This window comes from Mesocricetus auratus, unplaced genomic scaffold (assembly GCF_017639785.1).
Source record: "Mesocricetus auratus isolate SY011 unplaced genomic scaffold, BCM_Maur_2.0 Super-Scaffold_100006, whole genome shotgun sequence".
Classification (NCBI taxonomy): domain Eukaryota; kingdom Metazoa; phylum Chordata; class Mammalia; order Rodentia; family Cricetidae; genus Mesocricetus; species Mesocricetus auratus.
Window position 1 is genome coordinate 105,068,618 of NW_024429190.1, and position 16,565 is coordinate 105,085,182.

The 16,565-nt window shown below is 55.6% G+C and overlaps 1 protein-coding gene across 1 annotated transcript in view; it reads right to left on the minus strand.

Annotated features, from left to right (window-relative positions):
- The window catches only part of Dnah1 (dynein axonemal heavy chain 1), a 62,001-nt gene that overhangs the window by 12,863 nt on the left and 32,573 nt on the right, over positions 1–16,565 (minus strand). Inside the window, exons 37-52 of the mRNA XM_040747848.1 lie at positions 14,441–14,618; positions 13,309–13,503; positions 13,100–13,219; positions 12,652–12,810; positions 12,436–12,543; positions 11,183–11,323; positions 10,883–11,043; positions 10,258–10,415; positions 9,534–9,707; positions 8,771–8,809; positions 5,146–5,324; positions 3,890–4,120; positions 2,581–2,777; positions 1,992–2,127; positions 953–1,161; positions 568–739 (exon numbers count right to left, since the gene is read on the minus strand). Coding sequence (XP_040603782.1) covers positions 568–739; positions 953–1,161; positions 1,992–2,127; positions 2,581–2,777; positions 3,890–4,120; positions 5,146–5,324; positions 8,771–8,809; positions 9,534–9,707; positions 10,258–10,415; positions 10,883–11,043; positions 11,183–11,323; positions 12,436–12,543; positions 12,652–12,810; positions 13,100–13,219; positions 13,309–13,503; positions 14,441–14,618 — 2,557 coding nt within the window. The remainder of the gene's footprint in view (positions 1–567; positions 740–952; positions 1,162–1,991; positions 2,128–2,580; positions 2,778–3,889; positions 4,121–5,145; positions 5,325–8,770; positions 8,810–9,533; positions 9,708–10,257; positions 10,416–10,882; positions 11,044–11,182; positions 11,324–12,435; positions 12,544–12,651; positions 12,811–13,099; positions 13,220–13,308; positions 13,504–14,440; positions 14,619–16,565) is intronic.

Genomic DNA, 16,565 nt, shown 5'->3' on the forward strand with positions numbered 1-16,565 from the left:
ACTGTTTCCTAAGATCCTGGCAACATCCAGGTCAAGGTACCCCCCTTTTATGCAGATGAAAAGCCCAAGGTCGGCCCATACTGGTCAAGAACAGAGCTGACCTTGAACATGGGCCCAGGTGTCTCCTTAGCTGTGTGGCCCAGAACCCTTGCCACAGCTCCCTGAGCTGTCTCTCTCTGAAATCCCTAAAATGTGTCCGTTCAGAGGCTGGGTCTAAGACAGGGAAATGTTGAGTTGGTCTTAGTTCTTGGCCCTCTGAGGGCCAGCGTTCTCTGAGACTGCAGCAGACAAATCTGGTCTAATCTTTCTGAGGTCTCTAGAGAGGTGTAAGGGGGCTCTTTGGAGATAGGGGGATGTTAGGCATTTGTAGAAGAGAACACTAAGGTCACCACACGGATTTATGGCCTCATTTCACAGGTGGGAAAATGATGCATAGGCAGGTAAGGCCGTCTCGCCAAAGCTCTGCTGCCGGGGGGTAGGACTCTTACCCAGGCCTTGGTGGCCCCAAGCCTCTGGCCAAAGGGAAACATTTCTCCCCAAGAGGCTGCTTTTCACCGAGATACCTACCAGTCCTTGAATTACTTCATCGGAAGATTCCAGGTCTGGGATCTCGTTCAGGAACATGGTGGCCACAGACTGCAGGGCCTCTGTTGGCCACTCGTTAAACCAGTCGATGGTACAGCAGTTGACAAGGGAGGGGAACTGCCTTAAGCGAGCTCGGAAGACCTCTCCAATGGGACTGAGGGAGAAGGGTCCACGTAAGGCTGAGGGGCACGGGCTTAGGCACTCAGGACTCAGGGCCTGCCGATATAGCTCTGTGTCACAGCGGCCATGCCAGCCTCGTGGTTTGGTCTGAAGGGTGTGGTGGCCAGGCCTGGGGACACTTTTCATTTCACAAGTACCCTCCAGCATCCCCGGGGCCCCAGTGTGGCTTGGTGACAAGTGCACGTACCTCATGCACAGCACCACGTGGATGTTATTGCGCACACGCCCGGTATAGGCGGCCATGAGATTGGCTTTGGTGGGCTGCAGGCCCTGCTCCTGTATGTAGGGCCGCATGGTGTTGACAATCTGATCTTGCTCATCTGCACTGTAGAGGTTGGGGATGTCACCTGAGTTCAGGACATTGTTAATATCCTCTAGGAAGGACTCATTCTTGATCTGGAGAAGGACAAGGGGTAGAAGCTAGGCCTTTATGGAAGGCCCTGTGTGTCACATCTTGAACAGTCTTCCTGGACCTTTGTAACAGCCCTATAGATAGACCTAGGCCAAGGACACTCAAGTGGTCTTATAAGTCTTGGACTTGTACTCAGATCTGGCCCCCATTGTGGAGGCTCTGACTGTAACCTATGGGCTTTGTGGCGAGGGGCCCCAGGTCTTGGGTAATGTAGCATCTTCCTGATCCCCCTCTAGCATTCCTCCAGGCCTTATTTTACTACAGGAAGAAACCATGGCAACTGACAGAGGAATCTGGCCCATGTTAGAGGGAAACCTCACTTTCTTGACTATATGAAGGGGTTGGACAAGTCTAGGCAGGGAGGGACTTGTCTAGGAATGGGACGTCGTCTCAGAGACTAGGTCCCCTGACACAGCCTATACTGCCAACCAGGTTTTGAGTGCTGCGCTGTTTGTCTTGTGGCCTCTCTGTACTCAGAGACCTGGAAAGAGGCCTTATGCCTCCCAAAAATGGAGCTATGGGTCCCCTATACCTCAGGAACAAACTTGTGGTTCTAAAAGCAGGAAGCCATTGGCCTGTGAGTGGTGTGCTATAGTATCAGGGTGCTTCTTTGTGCTTGGAGCATACATAATGATCTCTGCCTCTCCCGAGTGCCAAATGCTGGGTTGGTTCCTCTTTTGACCAACCCAGTCATAATCCCACCTGGTCCTGATGTATAGGGAGTTGAACACATAGGACTGACTACCTACAGGATGCCACTTGGGGACACTCTGCGGCCGGCCCCGAGCCCCGCCTACTGCTGTGGTGGCTGCACCTGGGTGTCTGAGAACAGGAAGGTGATGGGTATGCTCTGCAGGCCAGCCTTGAGCAGAATCTTCTTGACATCTTCGCGCCACTCCGACATGCCGTAGTTCTTGGACAGCTCAATCTGGAAGCATTCGTACTCAGCCCTGGAGGCAGGAGTTTGGGTCAAGGTGTGCCAGAAGCCCAAGGCCAGGCACTGATGGATGGTGGGTGCTCAAATCCCAGCTATCCACTGGGTATCTTGCTCCTATCCAGGGCCAATTGTAGGTTCTCTGGGACCTGAACCTATTCTCTTTATTTCCTGACCTTTGCCTATTATTCCTGCAGCCTAGAGAGAGTCCCGTCCCTCCCATCCCCGACCCTCTGTGCCTCTCCTAGGCATCCTTCTGGGGTGCTTGCCTCTAACCTCCCACCCATAGCCCCAAAGGGTCCTGCTGCTGCCTCCTCTTGGGGGCCCAGGTCCCATTCGCGATTCTTCCAGGAGCTCACGTGCTGGGTAGGGTTTATGTTGGGGGCCACACCGGGATTCTGCCGTGGTGGGAAGGCATCTGTTCTAAACAGCCCGCCGCTGGCCGCCCGCTGCCCACCGCGACCCTTACATGTGGGAGGCAAGCCGAGTGAGGGAGCTGCGGCCGCTGCCACCCACGCCCAACAGGAGTGCGTTGCCCAGGGCCTGGCGCAGGGTGCGGCTGATACGGCAGATGTGGCTCATGGCGTCCACAAAGAGGACCAGCTTCAGCTTGGCCGTGTTGATCTGGTTGTAGTCCTCCATGTACTCCTCGATCACCTGCATCATCTGGGGGCGGGGCAGTGAGGTGGCAGGGGATGGCAGGTCCTCCTCCTCCTCCTCCTCCGCCTCCTCCTCCTCCAAGGAGGGGCTCCCCAGCTCCCCCACTTCTCTCTGTTCAGAAATGCGACACTGGGCACTGTGTGAGCTGCCCAGTCGCGCACTTTCTCCCGTGCCTTGTGCGTCGTCTTCAGGTGCTGACGGGCTGGCTCAGGTTGTCACTTGACGTGCTGAAAGAAGCCTGCCCGCGCAGACGCTGGCTCTGCCCCCGGTCGGGTCTCTGCGCCCTCACAGCACCGGCACCCACCCCCCAGTGGGGACACACCAGGGTCCCCTTGTCTCACCGTGCCTCGTGAGGAATCTGTAGGTCTCTCTATTCACAAAGCCCACAATGAATGCTTTGGGCCCGCCACCCGGTGCTGCTTTCTTTGGAAGTGTTTGGGCTGGCCCTTGTAGGAATCCCCGGACACTGTTTTTGTGTTAGCTCTAGCTAGAGATGGGTTCCGTGGTTGGAACATTGGAATGCTGAGTACTAGGCCCTCCTTGACAGAGAGCTGACCCTTCCCACGGCTAGTTCCGCTCCTTCTGTGCGTGGTGGGAATGCTGGCTTTCAGAAGTCAGGTGCATGAGACACACCAGTCTGAAGCAACCCTGGGGAGACCACTTGGGAACTAGGAGAGGATGTGTATGGGGAAGACCACCAGGAGGCCCACTGCAGCCTCACAGCTTTGAGGCCACTGAGGGAGGCCACTGATGAAACCTCAACCCTGTCTCCCAAGGTCCCAGCTGAGCTGTGGTACCCAAACCCTTCTCCGTGAGTGAGAATGGGGCATGGTGTGCCACTGTTTGTGCATTTGTCCCTGATGAACTCCAGGCTTGTTTTCACAGATGGGCTGCCTAGCTGAACCCTTGTGAAGGGGGCGGGGGTGGGGGGTGGGGGGGAGGGCTCTGAAGCCAAAAGCTTGTCCGACTGTCTCGACTCTAGTCTGGTACATGATTCATTAATGGTGATAGGAGATGGCCTGGGTCTTTCACTCATCCCGTGTAGATTTCCGACTCGCTAGGTACTACGCTTGTGGGCTAGCAGAGGACCTACCAGAGTAGGGCATCAATCAACTCACCTTGTTCTCGCTGGTGATGAGCTCGTAGGACTTCACATCTGAGCCTGGAGACATGAAGTCCCCATAAAGAATGGGTTGGAAGGGGCAGACGTTGCTGAAGGCCACCTCGAACTCCTCCATCTGGGTCTCCAGGAGCTCGTCAAACCAGGTGCGGTCTTCCTCATTCACCAGCCGGTCACGGAACACGCGGCAGTTCTCGTGGTACCACAGACGCAGCAGCTGCACCTTGTCCTGCGTGCAGGTGCCCAGAGTCAGTGCCGGCCTCGGCCCCAGGCCCTGAGTCGTCATTTGTAGTGCCAGGGGACAGACAGACAGACAGACGGCAGGAACGTGCTTTGTGGGACTAGTCTCCTCCCTCTGCCTCGGGGCCAGAGTCCCACGCAAGGGCTGTTGGGAGATGTGCCTCTGGCCGGCTGAAGACCAAGCAGATTCCAGAGAGCTGCTTGGGCTCCCCACGCCCCCCGGCCCCGCCCCGCCCCGCCCACCTTAGCTCCCAGCACCCACTGGGCACCCAGCGTTGGTAGCTGGCCATGGTATCCTAAAGACACCACTTCCCTTCTTTTAAAGCTCCAAACTCCAAGCCTGGGAAGGAGACCTCATTCTCCTGACAGCTTCCCAACACCCCACCCCTAACTGCTCAGCAAGCCCCACCTAGCTCTTTCGCTGTTTGGATCAGTGGTCCACTGTTCCAGCTTCCACGCCCCTCACCCAAGGCGCACTAAGGAAAGTTCCAGGCTTTTCTCTGGCCTCATTGGCCGTGGGCTTGACGAAGCCAGAACCAGCCTTCGTCTTACCTGGGTGGGGCTAGCAGCACTTGGGTGGCTTAGCCAGCGACTCCGCACGGCTCCCCGTTTGAGCTGTGTGCACAGCCTGTCCGCTCTGGCTCCTGGCATCCCACTCCTTAGACCTGCACCATGCTTACTTCTCAAAGGCACCTGGTCCGCCTCTCCCCAAGTCTTCTCACACATGAGGCCTCTACTACAAATTCTCCTGCCCCCCTTTCCTTCTCCTGGCTTGTTCTCTTTGTACGACCTCACCATGGTCGCAATTTTGGACATGAGTTTGACTGACAAGATAGGCTTTGCTATGCTCAGGTCTGGCTCTGGTGGGCTGACCCTCTGTGTCCCAGTTTCCTCAGGGCCTAGGTAGACCAGGGCTGGGGACTACTTAGGCAGAAAGGTTTTAAAATTAGGATGGGTCTGGGGAGGACGGCAAGGGCAACTTGGGCATGGGGGCTGGGCCTGGCAGATCCTCACCTCAACCTTGGCTGGCTCGGCCATGAGCATACCCTGGAAGACTTTCGAGAGGTCCCTCAGGTTGAAGGTATAGTGGGACTTGGCTGGAGTGGGCAGCAGCTGGGAGGTGATGGTGGCATACACCCTGATGGTAGCTTCCACGAGGGGCTCCGTCAAGTGGACGATGTTGGGGGCCCCAGCTGTGGAGACAGGAGAGTGGGCTGCGTCACACGGACAGGAGGGCCGCAACGCAGGCCCTAAAGGTGCTCCTGCGGTTCCCCCAGCACCCATCCCCTGGCCTTGGGCTTGGATGCTGCTCATGCTTCAGTCCTCTCTTAGATGCTCCCTTCCTTTGCAAAGCCTTCCTGATGTCCCTACCTTAGGACGGAGATCTCTTGCTCTGTGTGCCCCAAATTTACATCCACGTTCCCTGACAACTGGCCACGCATAGGGCACTCACTGAGATGTAGTCACGGAGCTGTGGGTATCAGTGGGCTCGGTACTGGTTGGGCCCTTCCTGTCTTCCTCCTGAGCCTGTCCTGAGGCCTGCACATGGCAGCACTGAGTCACATATGTGCAAGGTCCATTTAGTCTGCACAGGCTTCAGGAGGGCTTAATGGTGGCTATGGGGTGACCTGGATCTCAGGATGGACACTTGGGGGTCTACCACTCTCTGTGGAGTTGTCCAAGTTCCATCTTGCTCTCCATTGCTACCCTACCCATGTGCCTGTTCTATGAAAGATGCCCCTGTCTCTACCGGGAACTAAACTCTAGGGAGTAGGAACTTGGGGGTCCAGGGAGAACTCAGAAATGGCAGAAGAAGAGGGTCGGGAGAAAAGATGTATTCTAGGTAATGACCGCAGAGGCTGGCCTAGCAGACATCTCTCACCCTTAACAAGCTTTGTCTTGGAGACACATCGACACAACCGCCAGGTGAAAAATGCTGGGGACAGACTTGCAGCCAGAGAAAGGTTTGGGGAGCCTCAAGGTTAGGCTTTGGAGCGATTACAGAGACGCTGTGGGATATCACACGGAGAAGGGAGACGGACTTTCAAGCTGAGACCAAGAAGTGAGATTGCAGATGCGAACACTGCTGGAGAAAAAGTGCTCTTGGCAGAGGGGCCAACAATAGCAATAGCCGGGAGGCAGGAAGTGAAGAACCAGCGTGGAGAGGCTGAGAGGGAGATGTGGTGAGGGAATGTGGAGCACAGACAACGCTTCCTGGCACTGTTGTGACTGGGACTATTGCCAGTCGAGAAGAAGAAGAGCAGGCATGGCCTTATTATGTTTTTGTTTTTGTGTGTGTTTGAGACAGGGTCTTGCCCAGGCTAGCCTTAAACTGATGGGCTGGAGTGATCCTCTTAACCTTAGTCTCCTAAGTAGCTGGGACTACAGGCAGACTAACAGCACACCCAGCTTGATCTAATGGGGATTCTTTTGTTTATTTTGTCTTTTTTTTCTTCAGGGTTTCTCTGGGTAGCTCTGGCTGTCCTGGAACTCACTCTGTAGACCAGGCTGGCCTTGAACTCACAGAGATCCGCCTGCCTCTGCCTCCTGAGTGCTGGGATTAAAGGCGCGTGCGCCACCACTGTCCAGCTTGATCTAATGTTTTCACAGGTCCCTCTAGCTGCAAGAGGAGGACGGCTCATTGGTAAGTGAATGCAGAGTGAGCAGACTAGAGTGAATGTCCCAATGATGATTAGGTGAATGAGGGCAGGGTGGTGATTCAGGACAGACTCTGCAGGGACGGTCAAGAGAGTCTCTGGAAGTTGTCACGTGGTTTGAGAGGAAGAGGATGGTGGAGAAGTTCTTGTCGGGAGCATCCAGAAGTGAGGGGAACTGACAGGGCATCTGGGAGTTTGCATTCGGACGGGCTCAGTCTGAGAAATGTGGAACTGGACGTTTAGGGGGGGAATCTGAGCTGAGGGTGTGAACTTGGATGCTGGTGACGTAAAAATGACTTTACTCTTGAGCCGGGATGAGACTGTCTGAGGACAGTGTATTTAAGAGGGACAGGGGGCTGGAGGTCAGAGTCTGGTTAGCCCAAGATGGGTGTCTGCTGTCACAGTTTGGGTTGGAAGCGCCTCCCTGCAAAAGTCTGTGGTTTGAGAGCTTGGGTTCCCAGCTGGCTCGTGGGCCCAGTCCTTGGGAGGGGATTGGACCATGAGCACGCTGACCTCGTCAACAGGCCAGTTAACTGATGCATGCTTCCTGAGTGGGGTTCAGAAGGGATATGTGAAGGAAGCAGGCCAGGCCGGAGGAAGACGATGGCTTGGGGGGCAGCCCTGGAGTGTGCGCGTTTCCCTGAAGCCCTCCTGCTTGCCTCCGCTCCTTGGCTGTCACGAAGTGAACAACTTTGCTCTCCCATGCCCTCCGGCTGCCATGCTGCTTTGCTCACCACAGGCCCAGAGCAGCAGGGTAAGCCAGCCGTGGGGGAAACTTTTGAAATGTGAAACAGAAAAACCGTTCCTTCCTTAGGCTATTTTATCAGCGCCACCGCAGAGCTGGCTGACACGCCCAGGGAGGGAGGAATTGCTGGAAGAAGAGGCTGTTTTCGGAGTGGATGAGGCCTGAGGGTTGACTACTGCACGGCTACACTCTTGTCACCGGTGACACAAGTGGAGGAGGCAGCTCGGCGTCAAGGAGGGAGAGGGAGGTGACAGTGTGAGGAGGGTGAGTTTCGTTATGAAGCTGAGCAGAGAGTGAGGCAAGGAGGAAGGAGGGATCCGGCTGGCAGAGATAATTCTGTGCTTTCGTCAAGACAGGAGAAACCGGGACATGTTTTTAAGTTTTTGCTTTGTTTTTAGATAAGAGTCTCCCTATGTAGCTCTGGATGTCCTCAAACTCACCATGTAGACCGGTAGATCAGGCTGGCCTCAAACTCACAGGGACCCACCCACCGCTGCCTCTTGAGTGCTGGGATGACAAGCATGTGCCACCATGCCCCGCGACATCTTTCTGTGTCGACAGAGTGGCCCGGCAGGACAGGGAATACTGGTATTGGGGGATGTGTCACTCTTATCCTCCATCAGGCCAAAGAGGAGGAGTCTGGCCTGCATTAGAATAGGAAGTTCACTCCCAGGACAGGAGCCACGAGGGATGCCAGTAGCAGAGGTAGAGACTAGGGCTCCAAGAGGGAGTGTGGCAGCCTCTTTCGGCTGAGAGGAACAGAGGGAATGAAGAGGTGGACGCCATGACAGCACAGAACCTGGAGGTGCCAGCTGCCCTGCAGTGATGCCTGACAGGTTAGAGCTGCTGCGTGAGGCTGCCGCAGAGGGGTGTCTGCCTCCTAACTGCAGATCGCCTGCTTTCATGCTCACGCCTGCTCTTTGGAGAACGCTGGCTTTCTTTCTACTATAGCTCTTTCGGACGGCAGAGTTCACCGGACTCCTTTCTTCACCTACTCATCTTTCCTTTCCTGCCACCAGCGTGACCCTAACCCAACACCGAGGGACGGCGTGGCTCAAAGAGCGGTCCAGGACCCTGGAGAGCAGCCTGAGCTAACTTGAGCTCCGTTGCCGTGAGAGCCCAAGGAGGGCCCACCGTGGTCCTTGATCCTGAGGCTATCATACCCGCTGAAGTCCGCGTCCAGGGTTGCCCCCAGTCTAGGTCCTCTAAGATCCTCCCAGGTCCAGGCCACACTTACGCACAGGCTCCCGGTAACTCTTCTCTCCGAGGAGTCCATCTGCAGGGTTGAGGGACAGACACCGGGTACAGTGTTAGGTGGTCACTCGCTGGCTACCTTGGCCAGCTGTGTCCTGTGCTGGGAGGTCCTCATGCGCCAGTTGTATGTGAAGGAGAACCCTGGCCTGTGGCTCTGGCGGCGGTGGGGGGAGGGGGGCAAGACCTGATGGAAGGCTTGACTTCTAGTGCTCTCTGCCCAGCATGACACCAAGTGGCATTCCATGGGTGGGGGTGCTGGGCAGGGGAGCTGGGCTACTGGAGAAAACAGCATCCTGGGTGGACTTGGGCCAAAGCCCCAGGATGGGGCAGGGCTGTTTTGTCCCTTTGGTCTTCCTGGGTTTTCCTGTTCTACAAAAGTTACTGTCGTTGCACGTGAGCTTCTGGACAAACACTAGCACGTGTCTCTGTGCGAGAGGACGCAGGTGCGGAGCAGCGTCTCTGTCACGTGTGCACTGTGCACGCTTGCCGCATAGCTTTACTTTAGGCACTATGTGCCCTCCCTTCCCTGTCACGACCTGGAGGGTTAGGTGCTGACATTAGCACCCTTGGTGAAGGAGGTTCGGAGAGGTTCCTCCGACGGACGGCCAGCCGTAACTGCCGAGGAAAGGAGCAGGGCCGGGGCTGCACTAGTGGTCGGTGCCTTCTCCCTGCCTGGCGCTGGCTGCTCAGCTGTCTTTGGCGTGACGAGCCAGCTGGGGCCTCTCCTGCCCCCGTCCTACACTCACCCATCCAACAGCCCAGGATTGTGGAGAAGATGCGTCTCTTGCTGACCTCGTCCATCTCAGTGAAGGACAGGTAGTTGAAGTGGCGTGTCAGCCGTGGCGTGATAGCGTTCCTGCCTCCTCCCGGGGGGCCCATGGCACAGACGAAGTTGATGTCCACCAGGTTCTTGAAGGCTCCTGAGTGGGAGAAGAAGGTCAGTCATGGGCGTTCTCGGAATGACATGACTTTTGTGGGCCCCTTGCCTATAACAGGAATGTATGTTAATGCTGTAATTCGTGGCGTTAGGGGGGTGGCTCGGAGGATTTGCATGTCCTGTACCCACATAGGAGCCAGGTGGGTGTGGCAGGGTTTCTGTGATACTAGCGACTCCGGAGGTGAGCTGGCTAGCTGGACATGCTGGGCCAGCAAGTTCCGGGTTCAGGGAGAGACCTTACCTCAGTTACATGAACAGCGATCAAGGGAGACGCTCAGCACAAGCCCCCAAATACATGTGCCCACAGTAATGCAAACACGTGTACACATGTGCGTCCAAAAACGTAATTTGCAACAGTACTGATATAAAGAGAGTGTATTAACAGGCACCAAGAGTTTTCTTTGCTCTAACAGTTCATTCTCCCCAGTTTCAAGAGGGATTAAAATGCTTTTGTGAACCCTTAAAGTGGTCCCTACCCCCCCACACCTACTGTACTCTTCACCCACTCCCTGCTGCCCGGGCATCGCACGCACCGATGATCTTTCGGTCATACCAGCCGCCATGGTCCATCCACTGGCGAAGCAGCTCGATAGGGGGCTGCGCACCGTACGTCTCCAGGGCTGGCATGTTCAGGTCGTCGATGAAGAAGATGAAGGTGCGTCCTAGGGGTGGCCCGAACACACCCTTTCGCCTGTGGGAGGGGCTGTGTGAGCCCAGCGCCCGTGGACACCAGGCCCTCTGGGAATCCTAGAGGCAGCCGAGTGGCACCTCACTGAATTTTAGCCTCCTCTAAGTTGCTAAACCTCACGACTGGCCCTCTGGGATATTTGGGATATCTGGGGCCGGCTGACCCGTATCTGAGGGGGCCTTTAAAAAGAGTCCCACTTCCCAGAAAGGAGGATAACGGCCGCCTCTGAGGTAGCTCACCGCCCTGCCTCAGTGTTCAGGAGAGGCCCCACGGGAAGACTAAGAGGGGGACCCTGAAAGAGGCAAGGGGAGATCTGAAAGGCGGCCCAGGGCCCCTAGGGGGTTTCCTGGCTTCCGCTGGATGGTTTCGTTCAAAGCCAGGAGCATAATCTGGAGGGGGGAGACGGCGAGACAGCTGGTTCAGTGAGGCTGGGAACGCTGTGGCCGGGAAAGGAACCAGAGGTGTCCTGCCTCTTGTCCAGCTTGCTGTCGATGAGGTCCTGGGTCTGGTTGGCTGAAGTGCGGGCTGAGAAGGTGAGGAAGTGGCTGATGTACTCCAGGGGCAGGTTCCTGAGGAGCTTGTTGGAGACGGTGAGCGTCTTCCCTGTGCCGGTCGGCCCGATACACAGCACCTGGGAGGGTGGGTGGGGATCAGGGCTAATGCGGGGGGGGGGCGGGGGGGTGAGGGAGCTACCTCGGTTGGTGTGGAAGACCAGCCATGCCCTAACCTGACCCTTGGGTGGGCTGGGACAGGCAGGGTGCGGCACTTACAGGCTTGTTGTTGGTGATGAGCATGCCCAGCAGGAAGGACATCTGCATGGTGTCCATGGTGGGCACGATGATATTGCAGTAGTTGGTGTCTGGCATCATGGTGAAGGGAGTCGAGGAGTCCATCCACTTTACCCAGGACACCTGGAACCGCATCTGGTTCAGGGCGGGTGGGTCCGAAATCCCTTCCCATTCCACCCATTCCTGGCTGTGGCCCCACTGCTAAGTGCAGCAGGGGGATGAGGTACTGTCCTGCTGGGTCTTGGCAAGGGCACCCCGGGGAAGGGCTACTTCTGACAGACGTAGGAACTTCTGTGGCCTGCTCTTTGCATGGCATGGGATGGGAGGCGCCCAATACGAACCACAAGGAATGGAGGTTCTGTGAGCACAGCTGAGCCGGTGGGGGCTCCCCGGCTGCAGCTGCTCAGTGGTGGTGTTCCTACTCACAGCTAGTCCCTAGGTCTTGGCAAGAAGATGCTCTGGGAATTGGATAACCCAGGGATGCCAAGGTGCTCGCTGTTTACTTTTCGGTTAGCCAAGGAGTCGGGACACCAGAACCCAGGGCACTGACAGCGGGATCCAGAGAGGCCACCTCACACTGTCTCCTCACCGTCCCTGCCTCACGATTCCCTTACTCATGGCCCTTGCAAAACTCCCTTGAGGAAGGGCTCACTTTGGTCAAACCAACATGTCCCACTGGTAGCAGTTCTGACTCTTAGACCCAAATGTACCCTGAAGTTCCACGGCAGGACTCCACATAGTGACTTTCTGTCCCCTCCTTAGGGGCCCTGACCCTGGGATGGTAGTGGACTCAGAAGCCCTGATTGGCTGACAGGTAAGAAGGTGATGCTAAACCAGGATACCAGGCATGCTCCTGGACCCTTAGGGAGCTCGGTTCTGGGTAAATGGGGGCTGCTAACTCGGAAAGAGGGCTGGTCCTTGGACTCGTAAACGAGCAAAGAAGAAACGTTCGTCTGGGAGGTCAGGCGCTCTGGAGCCCCCAGACGCCGGGCTCAGGTTCTACCACTGACTAGCTGGTTGTGACTGCTTTCTTTGAGTTGTTGGTCCCCAAGTCTGTAAGCCGCACGCAACAGTAAACACCTGTTGGGCTGCAAACCTCCAGGCAGCGATGGAAGCAGCCAGCAGCCTCAGACCTGGTGGCCGTCAGTGTGCTTTCTCTAAGCGGCCATTATTCACCAAGGGGGGACATAGGGCTCTACCCTCCCTCCCTCCTTCCTGGGCAGGCCCATGGCCACCTGTTTGCCCTCCTCCTCGTCATCCTCCTCCTCCTCAGCGCTGCTGATCCCAGCATCATCCAGTCTGTAGTCGAACACCAGACCTTCTTCTGGGAAGCGGAGCTTCACCTGGTTAGGACCCAGAGAGCAGCCTCGTGAGCCTCTACCCAGTGTGTGGGGGTGGCCTGCCGTTGGCCCCGCCCCCCAAGACCTGGCCAGGTCCCTGCCACGCCTCACCTGTTCTATCATCATCTTCATCCTTAGCCAATGGCTGAAGCTGACACGGCTGGTGTAGTCCCCTGTGGCGCCTATGCTCCAGACCAGGGAGAAGATGAACCAGGGTTCTATCAGCTCTGGGATCTGACTCAGCTTTTCCGAGGGTATCTTCTTGAGGCCCTTGGGGAACAAAGGGGACAGCGTCAGGCTGGACCCGGGCAGTAGTGGGGAACCTCAGTGGGCATGTCGTGTAGTTTGCTTCCCTACAGCGCGTCCGGTGGGGTGGGCTCATGATCTGTGGGGGTGTCACCCCGGTTCTTCCAGGAAGCTGGGGGTGGAGTTCATGGGCTCTCTGCGGCCGGCCGGCCGGGCCGAGCGAGGAGAGCAGGGGTGGGGGGGACACACACACGATGGACAGACGGATGGACGGACGGGGCCAGGCCTGCGGCCCCCACTGCTCGGGCTGTACCTCTCTGGGTAGGAAAGGTTTGAAGAAGCAGTCAAGTAGTTTGAGGAGACTCATGGTCAGGTTGCTGTTGGTTGAGGCGATCACCTCCTTCACCGTGGTTCGAACGAAGGCGATGGAACTCTGTTGGAGAGAAGAAGCACCAGGCTGTCGCGGCTGGCGGTGACAGTGTGCGCTAGCTACCGCCCCTCTGGCTGGGTGGCCTCACCTACCTCCAGGTAACTGACAAAGAGGATCCTGAAAGCTTCCTCATGGGGCTTTATTATGGAAGGGAGTTTTTTCAGCCAGCACTCCACGAATGGCATGAGTCCTAGGATGCTGGGCTCCAGGTACACCATTCCACAGCGGGACACTGTGGCTGGCGAGGCCACCGCCAGGTCCTGCACCTCGAACATCATGGTCATCGCCTGGTGTCGAGATACAACGTGTGAGAGGGTCAGCGACCTGCCCCCGAGTAGGGGAAAGGGATACGGAGCTTTGGAGAGCTGCTTGCCCATCCTGCCGGGAGGCTCTGCTCTGCGGGCAGTTGTAGGGTGGAGCAGGGCGGGGTGAGGTTCAGGGATCCCTGGATCCTCATCCGCAGAGCCCTGGGGGAGAGTCAGAGTTGCGGAGTCCTGGACTTTCTGGCCAGTGTGGAGTTCCTAGAGGCCTGGGAAACCTGATACGGCATACGCGCTCTGCTTCAGAGCTCTAGCCACACTCGGGAGGCAGAGGCAGGCGGAGCTCTGTGAGTTCGAGGCCAGCCTGGTCTACAGGGCGAGTTCCAGGACAGGCTCCAAAGCCACAGAGAAACCCTATCTCAAAAAAAAAACAACAAACAAACAACAAACAAACAACAAAACACCAAACCAGAGCTACATACACACACACACACACACACACACACACACACAGGCTCACATTGACTCACACGTTCTCAGGAGTTTAGTGCAGTGTACACTCTGAAATGCTCTCATTCATAGCCAGGCCATAGCCGGCTTTCTCAAGAGCTAAGCTACACAGAGTAAGCAGGTCCCCGTGGCCAGGTCTGTGCCACCAAGTCCCCGGCCCCTGAACACTTGCTAGAACCGGGTTAATACGTAGAGCCGGCTGGGAGACACGAGGCAGCATAGTTTAGGGAGCAGCTGGGCAGCCGCCATGGCCCTGGGCTTGGACAGAAGCTGCATGGGACATGGTTTAGAGGAGGGAATTCAGGTCTGGGAGGGCTGCTGGGGGCTGGACCCAAGATCCTGCCATCCAGGCTCCTTGGTGAAGCAGAGGTGGGGTTGGGGTGAGGCCTGGCCAGCGTGGTGCAGCCGCCAAACCCAACTGGCTGCAGAAAGGACCGGGCGGGCGGGCGGCTACCTCTGTGAGTTTGATGATCTCCCCAGAGCTGAGGCACAGCTTCTTGTTGTCGTCCAGCACTGTGTTCATGTTCTCTATCCAGACGGCGTCCACTGGCCCGTCAAACATGTACCATTTCTTGTTGGTGTCGGCAGCGACGGCCCCGGCCCGGATGAGGGAGGAGAAAATCCCATCTGTCCTGTAACCGACAGGGAGGAGAGAGAGCTGTAGGTGCCAGGGACGTACGTGGGGTGTGGGTGCGAACAGCCCCCCGGGGAAACCTGGCTTTTATCTTTAAAAACACTAGTGGCACATATTAATGATGTTTAATAGTGGGTTTCATCATACTGTCTTCATACACCTATGTAACGCAGTTTTTGATGTGTTTGCCGAACAGTTACTGAAGCGTTGGTCAATTTTGAAAAAAAAATAGGTTTCTTACTTTTAAAAAAATTGATTTATTTTCAAGAGATATATTCCAAGATCGCCACCCCTCTGGTGCTGTGGGTATATGAAACTGTGTATAATATATAATACTATATATAAACTTTTTTTTTTTTTTTGGTTTTTACGAGACAGGGTTTCTCTGTATTGTTTTGGAGGCTGTTGGTCCAGCCTGGCCTCAAACTCACAGAGATCTGCCTGCCTCTGCCTCCCGAGTGCTGGGATTAAAGGCGTGTGCCACCACCTCCTGGCCCTGCAAACTTTTTAATCCTATGTATAAATAAGTATGAGGAAGTCTATTTATAATTTAGGTCACATTAACAAGCAAAGCCATTGAACAGGATACTATAACAAAAATTTACACTATGGGGCCGTAGTTAGTTAAAATGGGGGCTACTTGAGTATAAGCAACGAGACCATGAGTCAGTATGACAAGTGACATAGCTAACAAGGGCTAACGGGGGGGGAGGATGGTGTACACAGCGTGGGCACACTCGACAAAGGACTGACTCATTTCCCATGGTGGGCTGGGATGGCTCAGTACAAGATTCTTTCCCCAATACTCAGAATGGTGAACAATTTAAAATGCATAATTTCTGCACATCCGGAACTTTCCATTTAATATTTGCAGATTGCACTTGACCTCAGGTAAATGAATCTATAGAAAGTGAAGTGTCTGATGGGGTGGGGTGGGGACAGTCAGGGTTCTGCTATATTTTGAGTAAAACTCCAAGGTCATATATAGATACAAATGTATTTACGAATCTATGACCTGTCTATTGATTCCCTTAAGGGTGTCTCTAATTTTCTTTCTTTTTTTTTTTTTTTGGATATTACTTACATACAGTGTAGTGTGATCATTGGTTCTCATTTTTTTTTAGCTTTCATATTTTCACTCATTAAAATTATAATAGGGAAATGTTTTTTTTTTAGTGTAACACGGTATAATGAAAACATGCTCACATCCCGCCCTCCCTCCCTCCCTGCTGAGTTCCCATGGAAGCCCACATTAAGGGAAAGTCAATTATGCCGTCCCGATGGTGGCAGGAGTCAACGGCAGAGATGGCAGCACATTCGGTTGTGAGCTCTGGGAGGAGGGAAGAGCTGCGGAGGGTATGAGAGCATGCACGTTTTGTTTCAGAGTCTAAGAAAGGCTCAGGTTTGACGAGTTCTGTGTGCCGGGGAACGGGCCTTGCTGGGGGGTATATGAGAGCATGCACGTTTTGTTTCAGAGTCTAAGAAAGGCTCAGGTTTGACGAGTTCTGTGTGCCGGGGAACGGGCCTTGCTGGGGGGGCCTCAGAGTCCCGCAGACCCCGCATGTGCTCTTCCCCCATAGAATCAGCATCAGCAACCAGCCCTGCTGAGTCGGTTTGGACACGAGACCTCGCCCCACACACTTGTCCGCCTCAATGCCTGTTCCGGGTCCCCCATTTCCCGTCCTCCTCCAAGTGAGGTCTGACCACTTGGCCCATTTTAAAAGAATCCTGGGAGGCCAGTTCAGTTGGGAGCACCCTTTACCCCTGATGCCCTTTTAGGGACCTCCTACCCTCCAGTGTCCAGGGCACTGGCCCATGTTGTATTTGGAGTTGAGCCCATCCTGTCCCTTACCCTGAGCCCATGCCCCAGCGGTCCCTATACCTGATAAAGTCTTCGTTAGCATCTTCCCGGGCTCACCTGTGGACCCCGTGGCCACTCTCGCGT